Source organism: Pseudogymnoascus verrucosus (genome assembly GCF_001662655.1).
Source record: "Pseudogymnoascus verrucosus strain UAMH 10579 unplaced genomic scaffold scaffold_1, whole genome shotgun sequence".
Taxonomy (NCBI): domain Eukaryota; kingdom Fungi; phylum Ascomycota; class Leotiomycetes; order Thelebolales; family Thelebolaceae; genus Pseudogymnoascus; species Pseudogymnoascus verrucosus.
The window spans coordinates 1099881-1121013 of NW_017263652.1; the positions used below are offsets into that span (position 1 = coordinate 1099881).

At 47.2% G+C, this 21133-nt stretch overlaps 10 protein-coding genes across 10 annotated transcripts; 5 read left to right on the forward strand and 5 right to left on the reverse strand.

Moving 5' to 3' along the window:
* Nucleotides 1-908: 908 nt before the first annotated feature.
* Nucleotides 909-2836, reverse strand: VE01_00377 (uncharacterized protein). Its single transcript, XM_018269909.2, has 4 exons — nt 2493-2836; nt 1717-2434; nt 1449-1660; nt 909-1380 (listed from the first exon to the last, which is right to left on the reverse strand). Exons 1-4 carry the CDS (start codon nt 2677-2679, stop codon nt 1049-1051), a joined length of 1449 nt encoding a protein of 482 aa, XP_018135575.1. The 5' UTR covers nt 2680-2836; the 3' UTR covers nt 909-1048.
* Nucleotides 2837-3565: 729 nt separating this feature from the next.
* Nucleotides 3566-5285, reverse strand: VE01_00378 (uncharacterized protein). Its single transcript, XM_018269910.2, has 4 exons — nt 4929-5285; nt 4466-4874; nt 4010-4413; nt 3566-3953 (listed from the first exon to the last, which is right to left on the reverse strand). Exons 1-4 carry the CDS (start codon nt 5087-5089, stop codon nt 3668-3670), a joined length of 1260 nt encoding a protein of 419 aa, XP_018135570.2. The 5' UTR covers nt 5090-5285; the 3' UTR covers nt 3566-3667.
* Nucleotides 5286-5440: 155 nt separating this feature from the next.
* On the forward strand, nt 5441-8901 carry VE01_00379 (uncharacterized protein). The gene is made up of 2 exons (XM_018269911.2): nt 5441-7866; nt 7925-8901. Exons 1-2 carry the CDS (start codon nt 5676-5678, stop codon nt 8725-8727), a joined length of 2994 nt encoding a protein of 997 aa, XP_018135569.1. The 5' UTR covers nt 5441-5675; the 3' UTR covers nt 8728-8901.
* A 764-nt stretch (nt 8902-9665) lies between these two features.
* Nucleotides 9666-10282, forward strand: VE01_00380 (uncharacterized protein; the record flags this gene model as incomplete). Its single annotated transcript, XM_018269912.1, has 2 exons — nt 9666-9930; nt 9984-10282. 2 exons carry the CDS (start codon nt 9666-9668, stop codon nt 10280-10282), a joined length of 564 nt encoding a protein of 187 aa, XP_018135211.1.
* Nucleotides 10283-10919: 637 nt separating this feature from the next.
* VE01_00381 (uncharacterized protein) lies at nt 10920-12212 on the forward strand (the record flags this gene model as incomplete). Its single annotated transcript, XM_018269913.1, has 2 exons — nt 10920-11038; nt 11096-12212. The coding sequence occupies 2 exons, from the start codon at nt 10920-10922 to the stop codon at nt 12210-12212; spliced, it is 1236 nt and encodes a 411-aa protein (XP_018135212.1).
* A 214-nt stretch (nt 12213-12426) lies between these two features.
* On the forward strand, nt 12427-14513 carry VE01_00382 (uncharacterized protein; the record flags this gene model as incomplete). Its single annotated transcript, XM_018269914.1, has 3 exons — nt 12427-12531; nt 12610-13355; nt 13442-14513. 3 exons carry the CDS (start codon nt 12427-12429, stop codon nt 14511-14513), a joined length of 1923 nt encoding a protein of 640 aa, XP_018135209.1.
* A 290-nt stretch (nt 14514-14803) lies between these two features.
* SOU1 (Sorbose reductase sou1) lies at nt 14804-16177 on the reverse strand (the record flags this gene model as incomplete). The annotated part of the gene is made up of 4 exons (XM_018269915.2): nt 14804-15139; nt 15234-15366; nt 15433-15816; nt 15925-16177. The coding sequence occupies 4 exons, from the start codon at nt 16175-16177 to the stop codon at nt 15025-15027; spliced, it is 885 nt and encodes a 294-aa protein (XP_018135210.1). The 3' UTR covers nt 14804-15024.
* Nucleotides 16178-16765: 588 nt separating this feature from the next.
* On the forward strand, nt 16766-17568 carry VE01_00384 (uncharacterized protein). Its single transcript, XM_018269916.2, has 2 exons — nt 16766-17198; nt 17272-17568. Exons 1-2 carry the CDS (start codon nt 16939-16941, stop codon nt 17324-17326), a joined length of 315 nt encoding a protein of 104 aa, XP_018135207.1. The 5' UTR covers nt 16766-16938; the 3' UTR covers nt 17327-17568.
* On the reverse strand, nt 17569-19378 carry VE01_00385 (uncharacterized protein). Its single transcript, XM_018269917.2, has 3 exons — nt 18391-19378; nt 18075-18332; nt 17569-18020 (listed from the first exon to the last, which is right to left on the reverse strand). The coding sequence occupies exons 1-3, from the start codon at nt 18569-18571 to the stop codon at nt 17644-17646; spliced, it is 816 nt and encodes a 271-aa protein (XP_018135208.1). The 5' UTR covers nt 18572-19378; the 3' UTR covers nt 17569-17643.
* Nucleotides 19379-19511: 133 nt separating this feature from the next.
* On the reverse strand, nt 19512-21071 carry VE01_00386 (uncharacterized protein). The gene is made up of 4 exons (XM_018269918.2): nt 20695-21071; nt 20348-20538; nt 19785-20255; nt 19512-19711 (listed from the first exon to the last, which is right to left on the reverse strand). Exons 1-3 carry the CDS (start codon nt 20946-20948, stop codon nt 19993-19995), a joined length of 708 nt encoding a protein of 235 aa, XP_018135205.1. The 5' UTR covers nt 20949-21071; the 3' UTR covers nt 19512-19711; nt 19785-19992.
* Nucleotides 21072-21133: the final 62 nt, after the last annotated feature.

Below are 21133 nucleotides of genomic sequence, written 5' to 3' on the forward strand. Positions count from 1 at the left end.
TACTCTTCTCTAGTGCGTTAAAAGCTATGCTTGTTATAACAAGTGGCATTTCCTATTTGTAATTTACGGCGCCTTCTACTAGCACAGCCTTAAAATATACTCCTACTCTACTACATAGGTCGATATAGGCCTTAGTTAAGTGCTTGCTTGGTTGTTGATTAAACAGTGCCGCCTTTCTAGCTGTTAAGATACTCTATTAATACAGGTCCTCTGGTTTTGTTATGAGCTTGACATTAGTTAGGAGAATAGCAAGCCTAAGTTAGGAGTCTGTTAAACAAGATAACGTTACGAGCTTAATATATTCCAAGTACACCCACGGATGTGATTGGCCAACTTCTCCCTCCACTCAGTTCGCCACTTAGCCCTTTCCTAGTTGCTCGTTTCACCTGCTAGCATAAGTTAGTGCCATTTTATATTTGCATAGCCGTAGGTGGCTTCCCCACGCGTGGTGGCACTTTGTAGCAGAAAATTGAGGTGGGACCATCGTTATCACCAGTACCATCAGGTGGTAGCTAGCAGATCGCTGCTATCCTCGTTATCTCAAGATAGCGGGTATACTAGCGCTAGAGATTAAGACTACAGAAAGCTAAATAAAAAATTATACTGCAAGGCACAAGAACAAAACTCCTAAACTCAACAGCCTTTAGTTATGGAGATGCATCATACTATCTCTAAGACTCTGGGCTAGTTCGGAAAGTGTAGCCCGCTTTTTCTTTTGCCTCTGCGACTCTGCTGCAATACAAAGCAGGCCCTGATTCGAGAGTTCCAAACAGTCGTCGGGGAAAATAAGTCCGACACGTCAGAGACAATATGAGATCCTCGAATATTTCTTTTTGTCCAGCGGGTCGTGAGGCGGAAGGCGTTCGCAGCAGGTCACCAAGCCCTAACCAAGTGACGGAGCGGCTAAGGCGCTAAATGAAAGTCGTAAGTGTTGTTCTGAGAACTTCAACTTTGCCAGGACATATCACATGGAAGGATACATGACTAAGGCCAAATTTAAGGTCTAAAGCTGTGCTCTAGCTAGCATAGTGTGAATCCAGCCTCCCTTTCAGAGAAGATACTTGAAATGTAATCCTCTGTCCCCTTCTTTGCCATTTTCCGTCGCTCCATCTGCAATAAGTTTCTCCTTCTTCATATTGCGGCTTCGCAGCACTAAATAGATGGCTCCTACTCCAAGCAGAGCAATACACTCACAGGCCAGCGATATAGAGTTTCCGATAATGTATCTAGGTGCATCCGTAGCAGGATAAATGTTTGATGATAGGACACCGGAGACATTGGCAACAGACACGAAGATTGGGATACTGACGGATCGCTTATAGTCCGGGGCCAAATTGATAGAGATCCAAGTCAAAACAAGGCAATTGAAGACGTAGATACCTTATACATGGTTTATGTCAGTAGCTATTATAATGGAAAATCGCGTCCAAGAGTATCGACAAACGTACCAGAAGCAACAAGGAACATGGCAAAGTAGCCGGCAGCAATATTAGCAGTTCCAATTACTATAGCGTACCCTATTATGACTGGAATTGGAACGACTGCCAACAAGGTCACCCGTGTGTTCAGACGATCTGAGAGGAATGACAAGACACCGACGGCAATGGTCGCCACAGCATATACCGGAATGGTAAGGTAGTTGGCCTGAATAGAGGTGTACCTGAGGGCCGCCATGTTAGCGGATATCTCAACCACTGTAAACGAGAATGTAATCACCCGAGGCCCTTAATAATGGTGGGCAAGAATGTGCCAAAGCCGAGTAGACAGATTGAGTTGGCGAAGAGGGTAATACCGGCCAAATAGACTAATGGGTCAGTCACAGCCATTGTAACATAGCTCCATGAAAAGGTGTCGCTGCCCTTATACATGAAGTCGCGCTGTTTCCTTGCGCGCATGACCTCCTTCTCTTCAGCTGTGAGAAACCATGCCTCCTCAGCGTTTTTAGGCATGCTCGCCCAGCTGGCTGTGCAGATCACAATGGAAACGATACCCTCAATAATAAAGAGCCATCGCCAAGCAGACAGACCAAGGCGGGCGCCCATTGACTGGATTCCATGAGCAATCAGGCCTCCAAATGCTCCGGAGACGGTGGTTGCAATGTAAAGAATGGCAACTCGCTTTGCTTGATGTTCTTGGGACCAGATGGTCGAGATGACAAAAATCAAGGATGGGAGGAGACCAGCTTCAAAGATTCCGAGGAGGAGCCGAACTGCGACTGCTTGTGCGTATCTTTGGATGAATCCGGTACCAAGGGTAGTGACACCCCATCCGGTGAGAGCAACAGCAAGGGTTTTGTCTGCGCCGAACCGCTTGGTGGCAACAACCCAGAATACGTCAAAGACGATATACGTAGGGTAGAATACAGTGGATACGATGTTGAACTGGTTTCCAGACAGGCCAGCACCAGCTTCGAATCCAAAGACCTTTGCATTTCCTGTGAATGAATGAGCCTTACACTCTGCACCTTGTACCATGTATAAGGAGTCACTTACCAATGTTGGAACGATCAAGGTATGCGATCATAACAAGGATGGCAATCTGGGGGAGCAGGAACTTGTCAAACTTGGCCAAGGCCCGCTTCTCGATGACAGGATCCACAAAGATGGTAATATCGACATCCGAATTCTTGATATTAGAAACCTGTGAAGATATCTCGGTACGAGAGGAAGCTTTCTCCATGTTGGTGTTTAGGAATACAATTTGTAAGCATGTCTTGAAGGAATAGACTTTATTCTAAATCTTTACCTGGGATTATGAAGTACGACACAGGGCAGAGGGACACTTTATGTGAGTAGATCCCACGCGAATGGGGCCAAAGGTAATATTTTGATATCGGCCTGTTCAGTCGGAACGCGGGAGTTGCTTATCTGTGGAGTTGAAGACTTTCCCGAGACCCACTACCCCGGATTTCTCATACGGGAAATGAACTGCACGTGTCCGAAACGATATCTCCTGATTCTAGCCGATTGAGGGGTATACGGGCAGGCCATGCAGACACTCTTACTGGAAGAGGTCAGTATCTTATCTTTTGATTCGTCGTGTTGTGCGAGCTTTGACTGGTTCGACTGACAGATGATCCACGATTCTGGGGAAAGTACGCCCCGCCCGCCATTGCCATCCCAGCAAGTCCGAGCCGCATCTCCGAAAGTCCGCATCTGTGCCACAACTCCGAGACGCCAACCAGGATCTCCATGCAACCTTATAGAATGAGGCAGCGGAGACGAGGTTTCTTGAAAACTAACATTGCTCGTTGGCACAGCAATAATAGGTGACCTTCTGCGGTTACAATGCCAGCTCACAGTGTTCCAGGTATCAACCTCGCAGTCTGTTTGAGCGTTCACAACCTAAGGACTTTACCCAGAGACTGTCAATCCAGCAACATAGACAGGTAGGACGACAGTCCCTGGTGCGTGAGATCGCGAGCAAAAGCTGATCATGGAGAACCTTTGTAAAATTTCATCGTGGATCTACTAAAATAAAGGTCGTGATTATTACTGCATAGTATTCTGGAGGCGTGTCACCATTGTAGGCAATCATTAACAAAGAATATCTGTGCGAAATGGGCATCCAAACCAAACTTGATCTAATTATTACGACTTACTACTTCTTGAAGATGCTCACTGAATGTTAAATCTACATACACAACTCCTTGACCCACGGACTCCGTTCACTGAAATGTCTCCTTAAACAGCGAGTCGTACTTCACTTCCACTGCAGCCTCATCCTCCCAACCTTTGCTGAGGACCTTATCCCTCTCCTCACATGCGGCTATGCCGCCAGATATCACTCGCATACTGCCTTGAGCTCTTGCTCCTTTCACCAGTGCTGCAGTCCGGGGTTGTCTCAAGGTTGAGAATTGGTTGAAGACCCGCTGCAGATCCTCAACAGAGATGTCGGCATCGCTTTCATGATCGAAGGTGGGGAGCATTTGGCTCAAGTGGTAGCAGTCCTCCCTGTAGGAACGGATCTTCAGTAAGCGAGTTCAGTGATGATTATAAACGGTACTCACAATGCTTGGTTGGCACCTTGTCCGAGATGTGGGCTAGTTGGGTGCGCAGCATCGCCAATCAGAACACAACGTCCTGGTTTGGGGCTATACCACAGCTTTGGTTCAAGATGAGGTCGATCGTACAACCCGTATTTGATGATTCTTTCAGCTCCACGAATCAGTTCCAATGCTGGACTGCTCCAATCCTTGAAGTCCTCTAATAATGAATCTCGCTCCAGAATCATTTCAGCTGGGGAGCATATTTTCCATGTTTCCTGTGCTTCGGTCAAGTCTCTTTTTGTAATAGCCCACGATGTTGTGGTAGCAGTAACTGGATAGCAGATGAGATGTGCCCTAGGGCCGTACAGGTTGAGAAGACCAGGGCGCTTCTGCAACGATAGTGGTGTAGGGGACATTCCGGCAGTCTGTCTTAATATTAGCCCCTCTCAACAAAAACCGCAGTAACGGTGGTCCTACCTGCATCAGACCTGTGTAAGTAGCCTCCTCCGGTTGTATTTGGTGCTCTTTCAGTAGTAAGGCTCTAGACATAGCCTTGATACCATCACACCCAATAAGTATTGATCCTTCCATACGTTTGCCGTCCTCTGAGATCGCTACAACGCTATCTTCCTTCTCCAAGATGGTTTTTAGTTTCCATCCTTCGTGAACTTCGATGTCTGCGTCGATTAAAGCGTTCTTCAAAGTCAAGTTGAGTGTCGTCCGCTTAATTCCGCAAGCCGGCTGGCTGTATTTGCTCTGCCACTTAGCAGGAATATATGATACTCCAATGGTCTTTCCGGTATAAGTTTGATCGCGAAGTTCACCAAGATGAGGCACTTGCTGGGTGACCACGTCTGCGAGGCCCACGAGCGCCAAAATTTTCAATCTGAGTTATGGTAAGTCACTGTTGGGTGAATTGAAGACAGGTGAGGTAACATACCCATTGGGCATCATCATCAGCGATGCTCCAGCATCTCCCAACTCTCTCACTTTCTCCAATACGACTGGGGTGTAGCCTTTCTTTTTCAGCAACAAAGCAATAACCGGCCCAGCAACTCCACAGCCAATAATCAGGACTTTTGGCTCCATATCAACGTTCATGTACTGTTCTACAATTGAATCTTTGAGGGCATGGTCTTCCACAGAAGTGATGTTAATTGAATGGGTAGGATAATTATGTATAGACGGTTGAAAGCGATTCTTGACAATAAGTAGACACGACACAATCCAATTGCTCAAATATTTTCAACACGATCTCGCGGCAATTGACGTCACAATCCTCTGGAGGCGGAGTGAGTCAGGATTGCATGGTACTAGGGAGATGAATGAATCTCCTTCAAAATCCGTACCGCGGTCGCTCGGATGTCCCTCGGACTTGTGAAGTACGGACATCGGAGATGCTTATCGCTGGAAGCGGGAAATCCAAACCCACCAAAGTTATCAGCTGCCGAAGTTGATGATGGCCTCAGTAAACAGCGTCATGTGCGACGTACCTAGGTAAGGATCTGGGCCGTCAACTAAGCAGTCATCTTTAAGTCTTCTAAAGCAGTAGTGATTATGGCTTCTAATGTCGAGCTGCTCAACTTTTTTCTACAAAGGTCAAGCACCATTCTGGTTTTTCTTGCGCCAGATCAACAAACCTCGCACTTTTCCCACGAAGAGCCTTACATAGCTGTGCAATATCGAAATGGGAAGTATTCTTCCTTTGTACCGGATAGGCGTTGATGTTGGCGGAACAAACACAGACGCTGTCATTCTCGACCCCAATGGTGCGCTTTGGGAAAACCGAGGAGTTGTTGCATTCCACAAGACCTCGACAACCAGCCCCAATGTCACAAACGGCATTGAGTCCGCCGTAAGAGCTGTGATTGAGCAATCAGGGATTAGTTTAGGACAAATATCTTCTATCTGCATTGGAACAACGCATTTCATCAATGCTGTCGTTGAGCATGATGCGAAACAGCTATCCAAGGTCGCCGTCATTCGCCTTTCGAAAAGCTACACGCGCGATATACCACCTTTCTCTGACTTCCCGCCTGCCCTAGCCAAGCTTATGAACGGTTACTATGGATATGTGAATGGTGGCCTTCATATCGATGGCTCTCAAGAAAGTCCAGTACTCAAAGACCAGGTGATCCAGCAGTGCAATATCATTAAAGAAAAGGGACTTAACACGATCGTCATCTGCGGGGTGTTTTCCCCAATCGACACACACTTTCGTCAGGAACACCAAGTTCGGAATATAGTGCTTGAGCAACTGCCCGGTGCGGATGTGGTTTGCTCGTCTGAAGTCGCGAACATGGGGTTCTTGGAGCGAGAAAATGCGTCTATCCTCAACGCATCCATATTGAAATTTGCACGAAGAACGATTGCAAGCTTCAAAGCGGCTATGCGGAGGCTCCAACTAGACTGCCCTCTATATCTGACACAAAACGATGGGACACTGATTGATGCTGCGGCCGCTGCCAGGCTCCCTATTCGGACCTTCTCCTCAGGGGCTACCAATTCCATGAGAGGTGCAGCTTACCTAGGATTATCTTCTTCTCAGGGTACAAAAAACACATCTGCGATAGTCATTGACATTGGCGGGACTACCAGCGACGTTGGAGTTCTGTTGCCTTCTGGTTACCCAAGACAGGCATCGGCATTCGTCACTGTTGCGGGAATCAGGATCAACTATAACATGCCTCATGTCGAATCAATCGGTTTAGGTGGTGGCTCTATTATCAAAGTTAACGTACATGGCGATGTTACCGTTGGGCCCACATCAGTCGGGTATCAATTGACTACAAAGGCGAAGATATTCCACGGCGATGTTCTTACTGCTACAGACATCGCTGTAGCCCACGACCCAAGTATCAAGATTGGGAATCCAGCCCTTGTCAAAGACGTTTCAACAGAAAATATTACGCAGGCACGGAGGAAGATGAAAGTCATGTTGGAGCGCGTCATTGATATTATGAAGACGTCTCCGGACCCCCTCCCAGTTCTCTTGGTGGGAGGTGGCTCGGCCATCGCCCCCAACGAACTAGATGGCGTCTCTACTATTATCCGACCACCCTTTCACCAAGTTGCAAACGCTGTTGGTGCTGCTATCTCGAAGGCTGGCAGTACAGTAGATATCATCCAAAGCACAGCTAATCAGACTGTGGCAGATGCGTTGGAGCATGCGAAATTGGCTGCCATCGAGGCGGCTGTTGCGATTGGCGCGATTCGTGGAACAATTTCGATAACGGAGATGGGATCAATTCCATTGCAGTATGTTGAGCATCAGATTCGAACTTTGGTCCGGGTTGCAGGTGATCTGTCCACAGATTTTGCAGCCGTTGATGACATTACGTCCGACCACCTTCATGATGAGGAACATGAAGACGAAGCAATTTCAGTCGAATCAAAGCACAAAAGATGCATCGAGGATGCCCCGAAACCTTTAGATATTGAAACATACCGTCCAAAAATCATTACGAACTCAGAAACAGGGATTTCAGAGTGGATCATCTCTGAGACTGATCTTATCTGGCTTGCGGATGGTTGCTATGTGCTTGGTTGTGCTGGGGGAGGGACGCCACTCCCTGAGTTCTTGAAGCTACGCGATCAGGTTCGAGCTGGTCATATTATCCGAGTTGTTGATGCATCTTCACTAGCCAAAGACGCAAGAATATACTGGGGTGGAAACATGGGGTCTCCAGCGGTATCCGCAGAACGTCTGTCAGCAGGAGAACTGCTTGAGTGTATTGATGAGATGATGTATTATCTTCGCCACGACTCGTTCGATGCCGTAATGAGCGTCGAAATTGGAGGTGCAAATGGACTTCAACCACTATTGTGGGGCTCCTCTAAAAACTACAATCGTGTCTGCGTGGATGCAGATTTAATGGGTAAGAACTCTTCCTGAACTCGTGAAAGTATTATATTCATGTGACTAATTTCTCGCAGGACGAGCATATCCAAACTACTGGCAGAACACCCTAACAGCACACGAATCGGGCCAGTTAGTTCCCTGCGCTATTGCATCTGGAAATGGAAAGGCAATGATAATGACGAGAACCGACGAAGACTTGGACGTCGACCGAGTCCTGCGAGCACCTGCTATCGAGATGGGAAGCTACGTCGGAATGATTGGGAAGCCCACAACCGCAGATCATGTAGAAAGATATGGCGTGCTGAATACCATGTCTTCTGCATGGAGAATCGGTCGATGCATCAATCGCGCTAAACTGAGCAACACAATCGGAACCGTGACGGATCAAATCATTGACGAGCTTGGGGGCTCATCTGCAGCCAAGTTATTGTTTACAGGAAAGATCATCGGGGTCGAACGTAAACTCCTCAAGGGCCATTCATACGGTGAGGTGATTGTGGAAGAGATGCCCGCAAGCGAAGAAGACAAGCGCAAACTCGCGTACGCGCCTACTGCGCAAGGGGGCCAGCTGAGAGTGCCGTTTAAAAACGAGAACATCTACGCAAAGCACATCGCTGAAGATGGCACTGAGACATTCGTCGCTATGGTGCCTGATTTGATAGCCATTCTTGACGCGCAAACTGGCAAGGCTCTCGGAGTTCCGGAGTTCAGATACGGTGTGATTGTGCACGTTCTAGGCATTGCTGCTTCGCCGAGATGGACTGATAGTCCTAGAGGTCTGGAAATTGGTGGCCTAGGCGCGTTTGGTTATGATATTCCTTACAAGCCATTGGGTACATATGTTAAGCCAAAGAGCGTAGTACTGGAGTTTGCATAGGCATTTTAAACGTTCATTTTCTGGTTTCGGACGTAGAATGGAAGGGTTATATGCCGTGGTCTTTCAGCATAGCTCAGACTCACTGTTGGTTGGGAACTGAGAGCTAGATCGTTTATGAATTCAGAAGTCCTTTAATAGTCCAACTGAATGCTGGGATCATTGGAAGTGACGCAGGAAATATACGTAACGTAGGTTTCATTGTTATCTGAAGGAGGAAATTTCTTTTAGTGTCCGGTATAATTTAACCATGTTGATCTATCAACTCCCGCAATTCAATTTTCCAGAAACTACAGACACAGGTGTTCAAGTCCTACTATCAACTCTACCACCACTGCCATCCAATCCGCAACCCGGTCATGAATGCCCCCAACCAACCGAATAAAATGTTATGCTACACTACACTTGCTCTCTCGACTAAAATCGACGACGATGCTGCGGAAATCAGAACGGCGAGCGAAGCCTGCACAACATCAACATTCTTTAGAGCCTAATTGGGCTTGATTTGGTGGAGCCATGGTGGTTCAAGAATGTTGAGAAGTAAAAAATGGGGGGCGCGTGGCCCGCTCGCTTGTATGGCCCGCTTACCTATCAAGTACGTTAAGTTAACAACGTTCAGTTAACTTACTGGTGGTAGTACAGTACGGTAACACAACTGTCACTGACTCGCATTCAACGACCAACCGTGACTCTGTTTGACTCTGTCCCTTATCTTGCCTACGAGTATCTCTTACCTTGGGACTCGCAATACCGTATATGCGTCCATCGACCATCGACCATCGACCATCGCGACTCACGATTTCCATGTCCTCTGATCCAGCCGGGGGTCTGTCACAGCACGTCACCGGCGGTTAAGGACCCGGCTTCATCACCTAAGCGAGGAACTTTTGACCAACGCAGCTTGTGCAGCTCATGTCCACGGGCCCGTGACATTATCAGATATGTCGCCGCAACCCACGCCACAGATCACAGACCATGGTAACAACACTGGTGAGGGCTCGGATGAAGGACTACGACAGGACATCCAGCCGCAACATCATCAACAGGAGCATCAGCAACAGGTGAAGAGTCGCGCGCTCAGCTGCCTTCCATGTCGCGAACACAAGCTCAAGTGTGATCGCCAGGTACCTTGCAAGAGCTGTGTACGGTCGAACCGTGTGGATCACTGTCGCAAGCATCCTGCCCCTATCGGAAGGAATGGGGCGCGTAGGCTCACTGCACAAAGAGCAGCTGCCATCCGTCGCTCTAACAGCGCGCAGTTACCTCAATGTCAGGATCAGAATCAGGATCAGAATCAGGATCAGGGCCAAACTCAGAGCCAAAATCAGGACCAGAATATAGACCAGCGCATCGCTCGGAACCAGACTCTGCGATCTCCAACTTCCAGCTACCAAGAAAATTCCTTGGACGCCGCAAGAAGCAGCGCCTCAAGCAGCCATGGCCAGCAACCTGTCGATGCCAGATATCAGAATACCTCTTTACCTGGAACTACGCTCAATCAGACCTCACGGTATCCCGTCAAGAGAGTCAGCACTGTCCACATGACCAACGTCTATGATTTACTCGAGTGTCAAAACCCCCCTCCTCATTTTCGCTCAAGTACCGGAGCAAGCATTCCCGTTCTAACACATTTCAATTCGGCCCATCCGACATCGCTGCCGGGTGTTTTAGACTCTACAAGTCGTGGAATATCGGATGAAGATGACCAAGAATCGATCTGGAAACGCCATCTTTGTAGTTTACTACCTACACAGAGCCAGTGCGATTTATTGACTTGTTACTACTATGAAAATATTAATTGGATTTTTCAGTCCATTCACATCCCATCCTTTCGTAAGGACTATGCTCAATTTTGGAACAGCGATGTGGACGACGTGGACCTTATTTGGATGTCTCTACTGTACACTATTCTGTCTATAAGTGGGCTGTATATTCCCCTCGAGACAGCTAAGGTTGTAGGTTTTGAGTCGTCCAAAGTGCGGTCTCTTGCGCATAAGTGGCATTCCGCCTCAAGACAAGCCTTACACGCTGGTGGGTTTGAGGCAAGACCATGCATTACACAACTACAAACTTTCTCGATAACCCAATTGTATTGGTATGCGACGAATAAAATTGAAGTTTTGAACTCGTAAGTCTCCGACCCACGGCTCAGCTGTTTTGCTTCCCGATATAAACTCTGAATGACTATTAGTGCTATGGCGCAAGCTGTCCGGAACGCTCAAGCCATAGGACTTGACAAAGATATTGCAGTCTCCACCTCCTTGGAAAGGGAAATGCGGCACCGTGCTTGGTGGGACTTATGTGATTCGGACACGTAAGTTCATAAGTTTGCTCTCTTGTTCCAAATTGAGTCCCTCTTAACCTTGCATAGATTTCAATCTATGTGTCTCAACAGACCGCCTCTAATACAAGCACGACTATCTAAAGTTCCATTTCCTCTCAACTGCAATGATCTCGATATTACGGAAACATCAATTCTTGCTCGACCGATTGATCAGCCAACAGAAATGAGTATGCATTACTTTAGAGCCAAGGTGTTCAAGATCTTGAACCGACTCTATCTTGATGATAGTGCCCACGTCCTATCATATGATTTCGTGAGCGGCATCGACGCTGAGATCATGGCTGTTGTTGATGAGTTTCCATGGTACATGAAGATTGAAGATGGATCATGTGCCAACTTACCCCCGTCCCTTGAGTTTATCCTGTGGCAATTTCATATTCTTCATACTTGTATTTGTACTCAGCGGATTCGTATGTATCGATCATTCCTTCACCCGCGTGTGGGCGACTCTTGGCCAAAGTGCACCAGAGCAGCAGAGGATTCATTCATCGTGTATCGCAACATCCGAGATGGAGCCGGTGACGAATTTACAAAGTCTCAAAAATTCCTCGGACAAGCCTACCAAGTCTTCTCTGTCGCTGTCGCTATAGCTGCACTGTTGATTGTGGAACGATCTGCACAGAACCCGAATTTACGCAGCGATATAGAGATGGCTATCGTCGATCTTGGAACTCTAGACAGTAGCGAGACTACAGTTTCTCTCGCCTCGGATGGAAGAAAGGTCCTCATACGAATGCTGGCCATCTATGACCAGCGGGGTGCGGCATCTCCAGCAGAATCAGAAGATCTCGTGACTGGGATCTCTACAGTTTTCGGCGGCGAGCAGACAGCTCGATCATATTTGAGGAGGTGCAAGATACGAACACTCCAGAAAAACAACTCTGGAGCATCTTCTCAGCCCACAAACCTTATCCATCGACAGGTCGGCAGGGAGTTCATATATTCGCAGGAGACTGCCGTAGGAATAGATGTGACGAGCCAAGATGGATTTTTTAGTAATGCTGAAATGGCACTGCAACAACTGCCAGCGGAAGATGGCGCTAATGCGTATAATTTCCAACAGATGGATTTGGATATTCCCCTGGAGTTTTTCAACTGTTGGCCTGCTGAGTCTCTTGTACCTTATTTGGAGTATCCTCCATAAGCGCTGTTAGGAATGTGAATATGAATAAAATAATTATTACTCAGAGGGAAAGTCCGAGACGCGTAAGAATTGGCTTTCGAGCGTACGTATCATTACTCCGAGAGTGCACGGACCATGGTATTTAACCAAGACGCCAAATACTATATAATATCTATTTCGGAATCCCGCATGTTTTTCTATCTCAAACTCCGAGTAACTCCGAACGCAAATGGAAATGGCGTCCGCAGTTCAAATAGCGGATTATGGAAAATGGGAAAGTCCCATTACAGCTGAACTATTGTCTGGGTATTCTATCACTCTGAACGAAGTGCAGACTAATGTGCGTTTTTTTGGTGATGTTGCGTATTCCATTGCTGGACCTTCGCTGGCGAGATGATTCTGCTGATATAAGAAAAAGCCCAAGACAGGTGCCATCTATGTGATTGAAGGACGACCTGCAGAAAATGGTCGCTGTTGCATCGTTGAGTACCTTGGCTCAGAGACCAGAGATATACTACCGGAAGGCTACAATGCCAGAAGCAGAATTCATGAATACGGAGGAGGGGCTTTTGCAATAGGTCCCAATGGAACCTTGATCTTCACTGACTGGGAGACCAACGGCATCTTTGCGCTTTCGCCTTCCTCGGGGGATCCCAAACCTCTTATACACGCCAAATCCCACCTCTGCTTCGCAGATTTCAGCGTACACCCCATTCACGAGCAATGGATTCTAGCAGTCCAAGAAGATCGCTCTCTTTCCCCCATTCAAAACTCAATCGTTGCAATTGAGGCAACTACCAAGGAAACATTCATCGTTACACAGGGCGCTGATTTCTACTCGCACCCTCGTTTCAATCACGACGGGACAGAAATATGCTGGACTCAATGGAGTCACCCTGACATGGCATGGAACGGCACGGAACTGTTCAGAGCCACATGGCATCCAGGGACTGTAGCATCGGGCACAAAGATTGCTGGAGCAGCCGGTACTGAGAGTATTTGCCAACCAAGGTGGGGTCCAGATGGAACGCTCTTCTTTGTCAGTGATCGGTCAGGTTATTGGCAACTTTACCGCATAAATCCAGGCGCCGAGACTTCAGAACATGTATGCTTGAAGGGATTGGAGACTTCTGATTTTGGCGAGCGGGAATTTTGGTTGGGCAAGTAAGTTGATGGTTAATACAAGCATAACCTATGGTGTCTTATACTAACGATAAAATAAGCTGTACTTACGTCTCATTGACTAGCAGTACGATTCTTTCAAGCTACACTAAGGACGCAACAAGTGCTCTTGTGGTTATCAACTTAGACACGAACAAGTACACTGACCTGCCACTTGGTTTGGTTGACATTCAGCACAGTGCAATTAAAAGACTCTCCGATTCATCTTTCGTGGTGATAGGTGCATCTGAAAAAGCCCCAAGATCACTGTATCTCGTCGAGATAACAGAGCCTGCATTTAAGAAGCTCATCAAGTCATCTATAGAAGTGGAACTACCAGAAGTACTATATTCCACACCACAGATGATTGAATTTCCGAGGGTGTATGGCGAATTTCGTTCAGGCTCTGGTCATGCCATTTATCTACCTCCCAATAATCCAGCATATCAGGCGCCTGCAGGGGAGCAGCCGCCACTCATCGTGTCCCTTCACGGTGGGCCCACATCGCATGTCTCTCCTGGTCTGCTATTAGAAACACAATATTGGACCTCGCGAGGCTACGCATATGTGCACGTGAACTATGCTGGGTCTACGGGGTACGGCCGAGCTTACCGGGATCTGTTAAAGCAACGATGGGGAGTCATAGATGATGCCGATGCCGCAAGCTGTGTTGCACACTTGATATCGCTTTCATACGTTAATCCAGCGAAAATCGGTATCGTTGGAGCCAGCGCCGGCGGATACACTGTCCTTCAAGCACTCTGTGGCTATCCCGATGTTTGGGCTGGTGGTGTGAGCTATTTTGGAATTGGCAATTTGAAACCTCTTGCTGTAATGATGCATAAGTTCGAAAGCTACTATATCGATCAGCTTCTCTTCTCGATAGGAACGCCTCTGGAAGATCAAGCTCGGATTTTTGAAGAAAGAAGCCCTTATTACAAGGCTGGTAATATCGCTTCCCCAATCTTACTCTTGCAAGGCACGGAAGACACGGTGGTTCCGCCAAGTCAGGCAATTGATATGGAACGGATGATTAAAGAGACGGGCGGGACAGTGAAGCTTGTCCTTTTTGAAGGAGAAGGACACGGATTTCGACAGATGCATAGCTTGAAGACAGCTATTGTACTGGAGGAAGAATGGTGGAGGAAGACTTTGTTGTAACTGAGCTTCAATATTGACTGGAGGTTTGCAAGGTTTACCAAATAGAAACGAGAATACAGTCATTAATTACGGTTATGCATCATAAACCCATAACAATAGGTTCATTGTCTGGGTATATTCGAAGTCGAGCTCTCTTAGTCCCAACAGCAACCGTAAATCGGGAGTGTTAAATAGACCTGAAGACCCAGTCTCTTACGGTGATGTTTCTATCACTCACCAGCCAGCATAATACAAGTACTATTAAACTAAGGATCCTCTATCTCAGTATGACTGAGTAGAGGCACAGTATAGTGGGAAGCAAGCAGGGTAGAATCAGTAGTATTGAGTTGACTAAAGAGCAAAGATCTGTGTGATGCGCTCAAGTATGTATCTGCTCTTGTATCCACGTGACAGCCTAGCCCTATGCGGCGTAGTCTGTCCGGACCTCTGCATCTGCACTGAACTACCTGTTTCCTTAACAAGTACAGCAATTTCTTCATCCTTATTTGCTCCAAATATAATGCTGAACCACCTACGTGACCGAGTACCCACCGTCGACAATAATATCCGTGCCGGTTGCGAAGCTAGAGGCATCAGACGCGAGATAGAGGTAAGCACCTTTCATCTCTCCCGGAAGAGCCAACCGACTGAGAAAATGCCACCATCAGCATGAGACAACAGCATAAATGGCAAGGGAATCTCGAGCTGGGGGAGCAATGAGGAAAACAAGAGGATACATACCCCATGGGAGTCTTGTTTTTGAAATGGGTCAAGAGTTCTTCTGGAACTTGATGCATGACCTCTGAGGCCACATAACCCGGAGAGACTATATTACAGCGCGCAAACCCAACCCATTCTACTGCGAGAGATTTGCCTGTACAGTGAAGGTCAGATGTCTGCTCAAGGAGTGCTCAGCCCCGTGGGCATGATCTCGACTCACAAAGATGTATGACAGCCGCCTTGGAAGCATTGTAAGGCGCCTGCTTCAATGGGATATTTACGACATGTCCACACATGCTCGCTGTAGCGATGAAACTGCCCTGCTTAAAGCCTGCGAGATTGTTGCCATCCATTGTCGTGCCTTCTGCTGCCTGTCTTCGCCAGTGCTTTCCTGCGGCCCGGGCGCAGAAGAAGACGCCGTCGAGATTCGTGGCCATTACTTTGCGGTAGTGCGAAGTGTCGCCGTCAACCGCATCGCCTTGAAGCCATGGCACGCCGCTATTGGCAACAAATACGTCGAGACGGCCGTTGAATTCCCGAACGATTTGATTGATTGTTTCTTCGATATCCAGCTCCGCTGTCACGTCTAGCTTGTATGCTCGACCTAGAAATATCAGATGAACTGATAACAATGGCGGTCTTTCACCAGTTTGAGAAGAAAACAAAACGCAGGCGAGGGGAATAGAGGACTCTGACACTCAAATAAACTCACATTGCACATTGTATGTTTTCTCAATCGCCTTTGCGCCCTCGATGGCTTTGTCCTTGTTACTATTATAGGTAAACGCGACGTTAGCACCTGATTCCGCGAGTGCTTGAACGACTGCATGGCCAATTCCTGAAGCGGCTCCTGTTACGATGGCCGTCCTTCCTTTAAGCGAAAATAAGGGCAAGATTCGATCGGCCGCCTGTGCTACTGTATTATTATGCACAAAGTCGCCTCCATTGAATATTGGGCGTGACATGGTTATTCACTGGGGACGTGAAGAGCAGCAACTCAAATGCAGGTAGAGGCAACGAGTTGACGGTTGTAAGAGGAACAACAAGGATGATATTAAAAACCTGCGGTTAACAGAGTCGTAGCTTGTCCTTCCAAATCCAAAAGTAAGCACTATTAGAAAATTCAGGTACTTAGCTAGCAACCAAGCTTCGGAGTTATGTCATGGCTATAAACCCTCGTTCTACTTAATCCGATATTAGAAAACAGGTGACTAGATCATGTCAAGTGCAGAGGTTGAAGGCTAATGACCCAGACCAAATATCTCGGAGCTTTGTGATAAGGTGTGTCAATTGCATCCTCAAGGGCATGTGAGAATAAGCTAGCTGTAGGTATCGTAATCTGTAATCGAAGAGCTATGTCCGCCGCCTCTTACCCTACGGAATGGCTAGTATCCATTCGTGGAGATTGTTTCTGTCCCAATTCCGGACCTTCAAACATCGGTGGACATAGATTGTGGGTTGACGAATAGCCGGCTTTCCGTGATGCCAAACTCCGGGCTTTGGTAGCTCCGCGTATTCACTCTGTTTTACGCCTTAGATTCCACCTTAATCAACTACAAAGTATGCACAAACTCCACTTAAGCTTATTAATTATTCTTCCAGCTTTGCTTATATCTGGCGACAGCTTTCTGTCCGGTTTACGAAGGCTTTCATTAAAACTGAGATATTACCGAACTTTGCATATCAACCTCAGAATCAACCAGACACCCACAAGATATCTTGAACCATGACTTCCACGACAGAATCAACGATATACAAACTTATTTTCTCTGTACCGGTCTCGCATTTTGCCGCTGTCAAAGCTGCTGTCCACACTTCTGGTGCCGGCAATTTCCCAGGCTACACCGGCGTGAGCTTTCAGACTCAAGGCATGAGTGTTTTCTTGCCGAGTGGTGCGACAGAGCCAAACGAAATGGCTGAAACGAAGGTAGAGGTCTTTTGTTCCGGAAGAGTTCAAGCGGTTGCAGCCGTGGGGGCAATGAAGAAGTAAGTGATATTTTGCTCAACGACTGGAGTTTGGGGGGATGGTATGGAAAATGGTGACTAACGTTCTATGAAGGTCACATCCGTACAAGGCCGTCTCTTATGCTGTCTTCAAGGCGGAGAATATCTAGGGACTTAGAGAAGGAAGCAGCGATACTTTGAAACCATATTCGCCTGTGGCTATGGCTTATGAGGAGGATACACTCATCTAAATTATGGACGCACTTTTCTATACTTGAGAAAGAGAAAATTTGGTTTCGACTTCAGGAAACCAACTGAACTTCCTTTTTCATTTAATGCATCATAACATACCTTTCTCACATTGTCAAGTTTACGAAGGTCATGCAGACGGGTTTAAATAAGATAGATGAGACCTAATCTTAAAGTTTATTTCGACAGCCTACATACACACTGTCTTATAGTTCTTAATACATTCATTGAGTAATATTTATTTTAAAAAGTCCCCTCCGGTCTCTTTCAGGAGTAGATTATACTCCGGCCAGAATTGTGCGTACATGACCTCCGAATTACTTGTAGTCTTGCTTGTATATTTTGCAGCTTCGTCGGACACGTACCTCTTCTGTATTCCACTTGCCGCAGCAGCATCCGTGACAAGTTGTGTGTGGCAGGCACGTTCCAGTGCAATGAAAAAGGCAGCCGCCTCGGCAACAGTACCTCCAGCAGTCAGGACGCCATGATTCTGTAAGATAATGTTCTTCTTGGTTGGGCCTAGGGCATCTGCAAGTCTCTTGCCTTCATCTGCAGCAAGGACTGGACCAGCGAATCCTTCATATATGGCAAGACTGTCGTAAAACATACAGGAGTCTAGATTGCTGGAATTAACGACAGAATACAGATTGGTTGTAGATTATCACACACCTTGATTCAGCATTTCTAGTGGCTTTCCGAAAGTCGACCATGCCCTACCATAGGGGCTATGACAGTGGCATGCTGCATTTATATCAGGTCGAGCCTTGTGAATCTCCGAATGAATGACAAAGCCGGCTGTGTTGACTTTGTGTGATGTCTCAGACAAGCAGTTCCCGTCCTCATCGACATGTATAAGATCAGAAACGTTAATCGCACCGAAGTGAACTGCGTATGGATTGATCCAAAACGTTTCTGGATCGGTAGGATCTAGAAAAGTAAGTAATGTGAAACAGGGGGAATGAAGCTTGCCTGCAGGATCAAATACCTCGAAGGCTGATATGACCACTTGCACCATCTGCAAACCCCATCTTTGCGAATATCCGAAACGCCGCCGCCATATGCTCTTTCTCACGCCTCAAGAGCTCTTCAACGCTTGATACTTTTGAAATGTCATTGAGTCGCACCATCGTGCCATCGACAGTGGTCTTCTGTGTTTCTGAAGGCATTGTCGCTTCAGTTTCTTTGTTGAGTTGAATGTTTCAGTGTTTTGTAAACTGTTTATTAACTTCCCTGAATCTCCTGCGCTGCTATGTGTCTCTTTTATGCTACTGATATGCAAGGCCAACTTTGGCCTCAGAACCAAAATGTCAGATGCCGCATATCCGCAGCAACATGTGTCCGACTTTCCCTCGTTCTCCTGTGCAATCGGAGCTTCCTCCCCATTGCGGACATCGTGCTGGACTCACTTCACGACCACCAGCAAGTAATAGTCCGTCTAAGAGCTCGGCCCAGCGCCCTGTTGGCCTTTGTTACCCAATCGTTAATTGGAACATCCAGCTTGCCGTCTGACCAAGAGCGAGTTCATAAGGATGAACCACGGGCGGCTCTTGATAGCCGTAACCCCGACATAAGCACGGTTGATCATACCTGTCCATAGCATCTGATATTATTTTTAAGCCCACAATTACACCTCGAAATTCGTTAGATGAGATGGGTGACTGCAACTCCGAGCCACCAGATTCGGACTTTTCATCTGCTATCTGTAACTCCGAGATACCATATCCGGATTTCTTACCTATAGGCGGGCGTCTACAACTCCGGGTCTATGTTTGAGACCCACAGTACCTTGTTGGAGTCGTCCCTAACCCGAAAGCTGAAACGTGATGCTAAATTGCCAACTGTCTAGTTTCGATTAAACTGGACTCAAGATAGGACAACAAAATGTTATTCGCCTGTGGCGTGCCGACGTAGGCTAACCCCCAGTTTGCGATACATCTAACTAAAAAGGAGTGTAAACTTCCTTTGGCCCTTACTCTCCTGGATATTGTCAGCACACACTGTCAACGCATACAAGATGGAGCCTATTCCCGTCTAGCGCTTTATACGTCACAACCATTCCAGAATCAGAAAATCCAAGCAACAACAGCACACTTAAAATCAATTTTTCGTCTTCATTATGCATTTCCCTAACTTTGTTGTTATGGTTTCTGTTTTCTTTGCTGCAATGGCGTTCGCAGCCCCAGGTACAGAAGGAGTGGTTACTGAAGCAATTGAGGAGAGAGTAAGTGTTAAATAGATGCATCGCTTCAGATTTGTTGTTACTGACGAGTGTTTGGCGGAAAAGCGTAAGTAGCACATTTACCTGGCTGTGAACCGCTAATTAGATGGAATGGTTACTGAGAGGACTGTTTGGTGGAATAGAGTAAGTGGCACCTTTACCTGGCTCTCAGGAAGACTGAAGTAAAATGATTTCGTTTTGAAAGGTTAGATATTAACAAGAGGACTTATCCTAGTATGGGCTTCGCATTCCAACACCGCCCATCACAGCAAATATGAGAAGCAAATAGCCACATTACAACTTACTCACGCCCCCCAGTCTCCACGTAGTCCGTCACAGATCCTCCCGTCGTTGCTTCGTCCCTATTCTTCACAGCGTAATCCCCGCTCCCGGTTCCCTCATCATAAGCAGAATATCGACCTTCCCCTCAGCTCCAAACTCTGTAAAATCAAGACTAATTGTATCTCCCGTCTCCACCCAGCCAAGTCGTCGATATAGCTTCTCGCCCGCCTCCGATGCCTCAATATACGTCTTCTTTCCCTCTCTATCGGCGAGCCTTAGCACAGGCGCCAGTAGCGCCGCGCCGAGGCCGAGACGTTGGTACGTGGGAAGGACAGCAAGAATATTCATCACTGAACTGCCCGTTAGTTGCTATCCCGTTTATCCGGTAAGTGCCAGGCGCGGTCCTTGTTAAGGAAACCGAAGTAAGGGAATGAGAACGCACAATACATATCATCCTTCTTCAACCACTTGTCCCGCATCTCGAACAGCTGCGTCTTAAACGCCTCCTGTGCCTTACTATTAGTCCCCTGAATCGGTTCTGGCTTTGGCGCTTTCTTGGCTTCCTCCGCTGCGGCCTCCTCTTCAGGCGTCAAGACATGCGGGAACCACCAATGGGAAATAGCTGCGATTTTGCTGATCACGCGTCAGATATAGTTTCCTCCCTCTCGTATCACGTCATCTTTAGCGTAGCAGAGCGAACCGATTAATGAAATTAAAACTGCCGAAAGGGGGACAGCAGAACAAGGGAATGTGAAAAAAAAGAGAGTGAGCGGAATAAAAAAAACGCACCCAGTCCCCTCATCAACAACCTTAAAATGTCTGCGCCCACTTATAACCCCCTGCTTCTTCCAGAACACGATATTCTCTTCTCTCAGCGCAGCGCGGTCACCTGTCCCGCTCATGGTATTGAAGAGCAGATTACCAGTGAAGGCACTGTCGAAGACATCACAGAATTCGGGGATGTCACTCTCCCCGGCTTCAGAGATTGTGAATGTATAAGTCCCGACGCTCAGGATTTGTGGTGGAAGGTCGGATGTCGCCATGGTAGGTGGGGTGTCGCGGGCAGAGGAGTAAAAGCTACAGTTCACAGAGGTCTGAAATGCTCAAATAAATCACCCAGCTCAAAGCTTAAACAGCAATAAAATAGCAATAAAAGCAATTTAAAAGGCAGAACCCTAAATATATATATGCCCTCTAGATCCGCCATCCGGTCCAGCCGCCTGGTCGC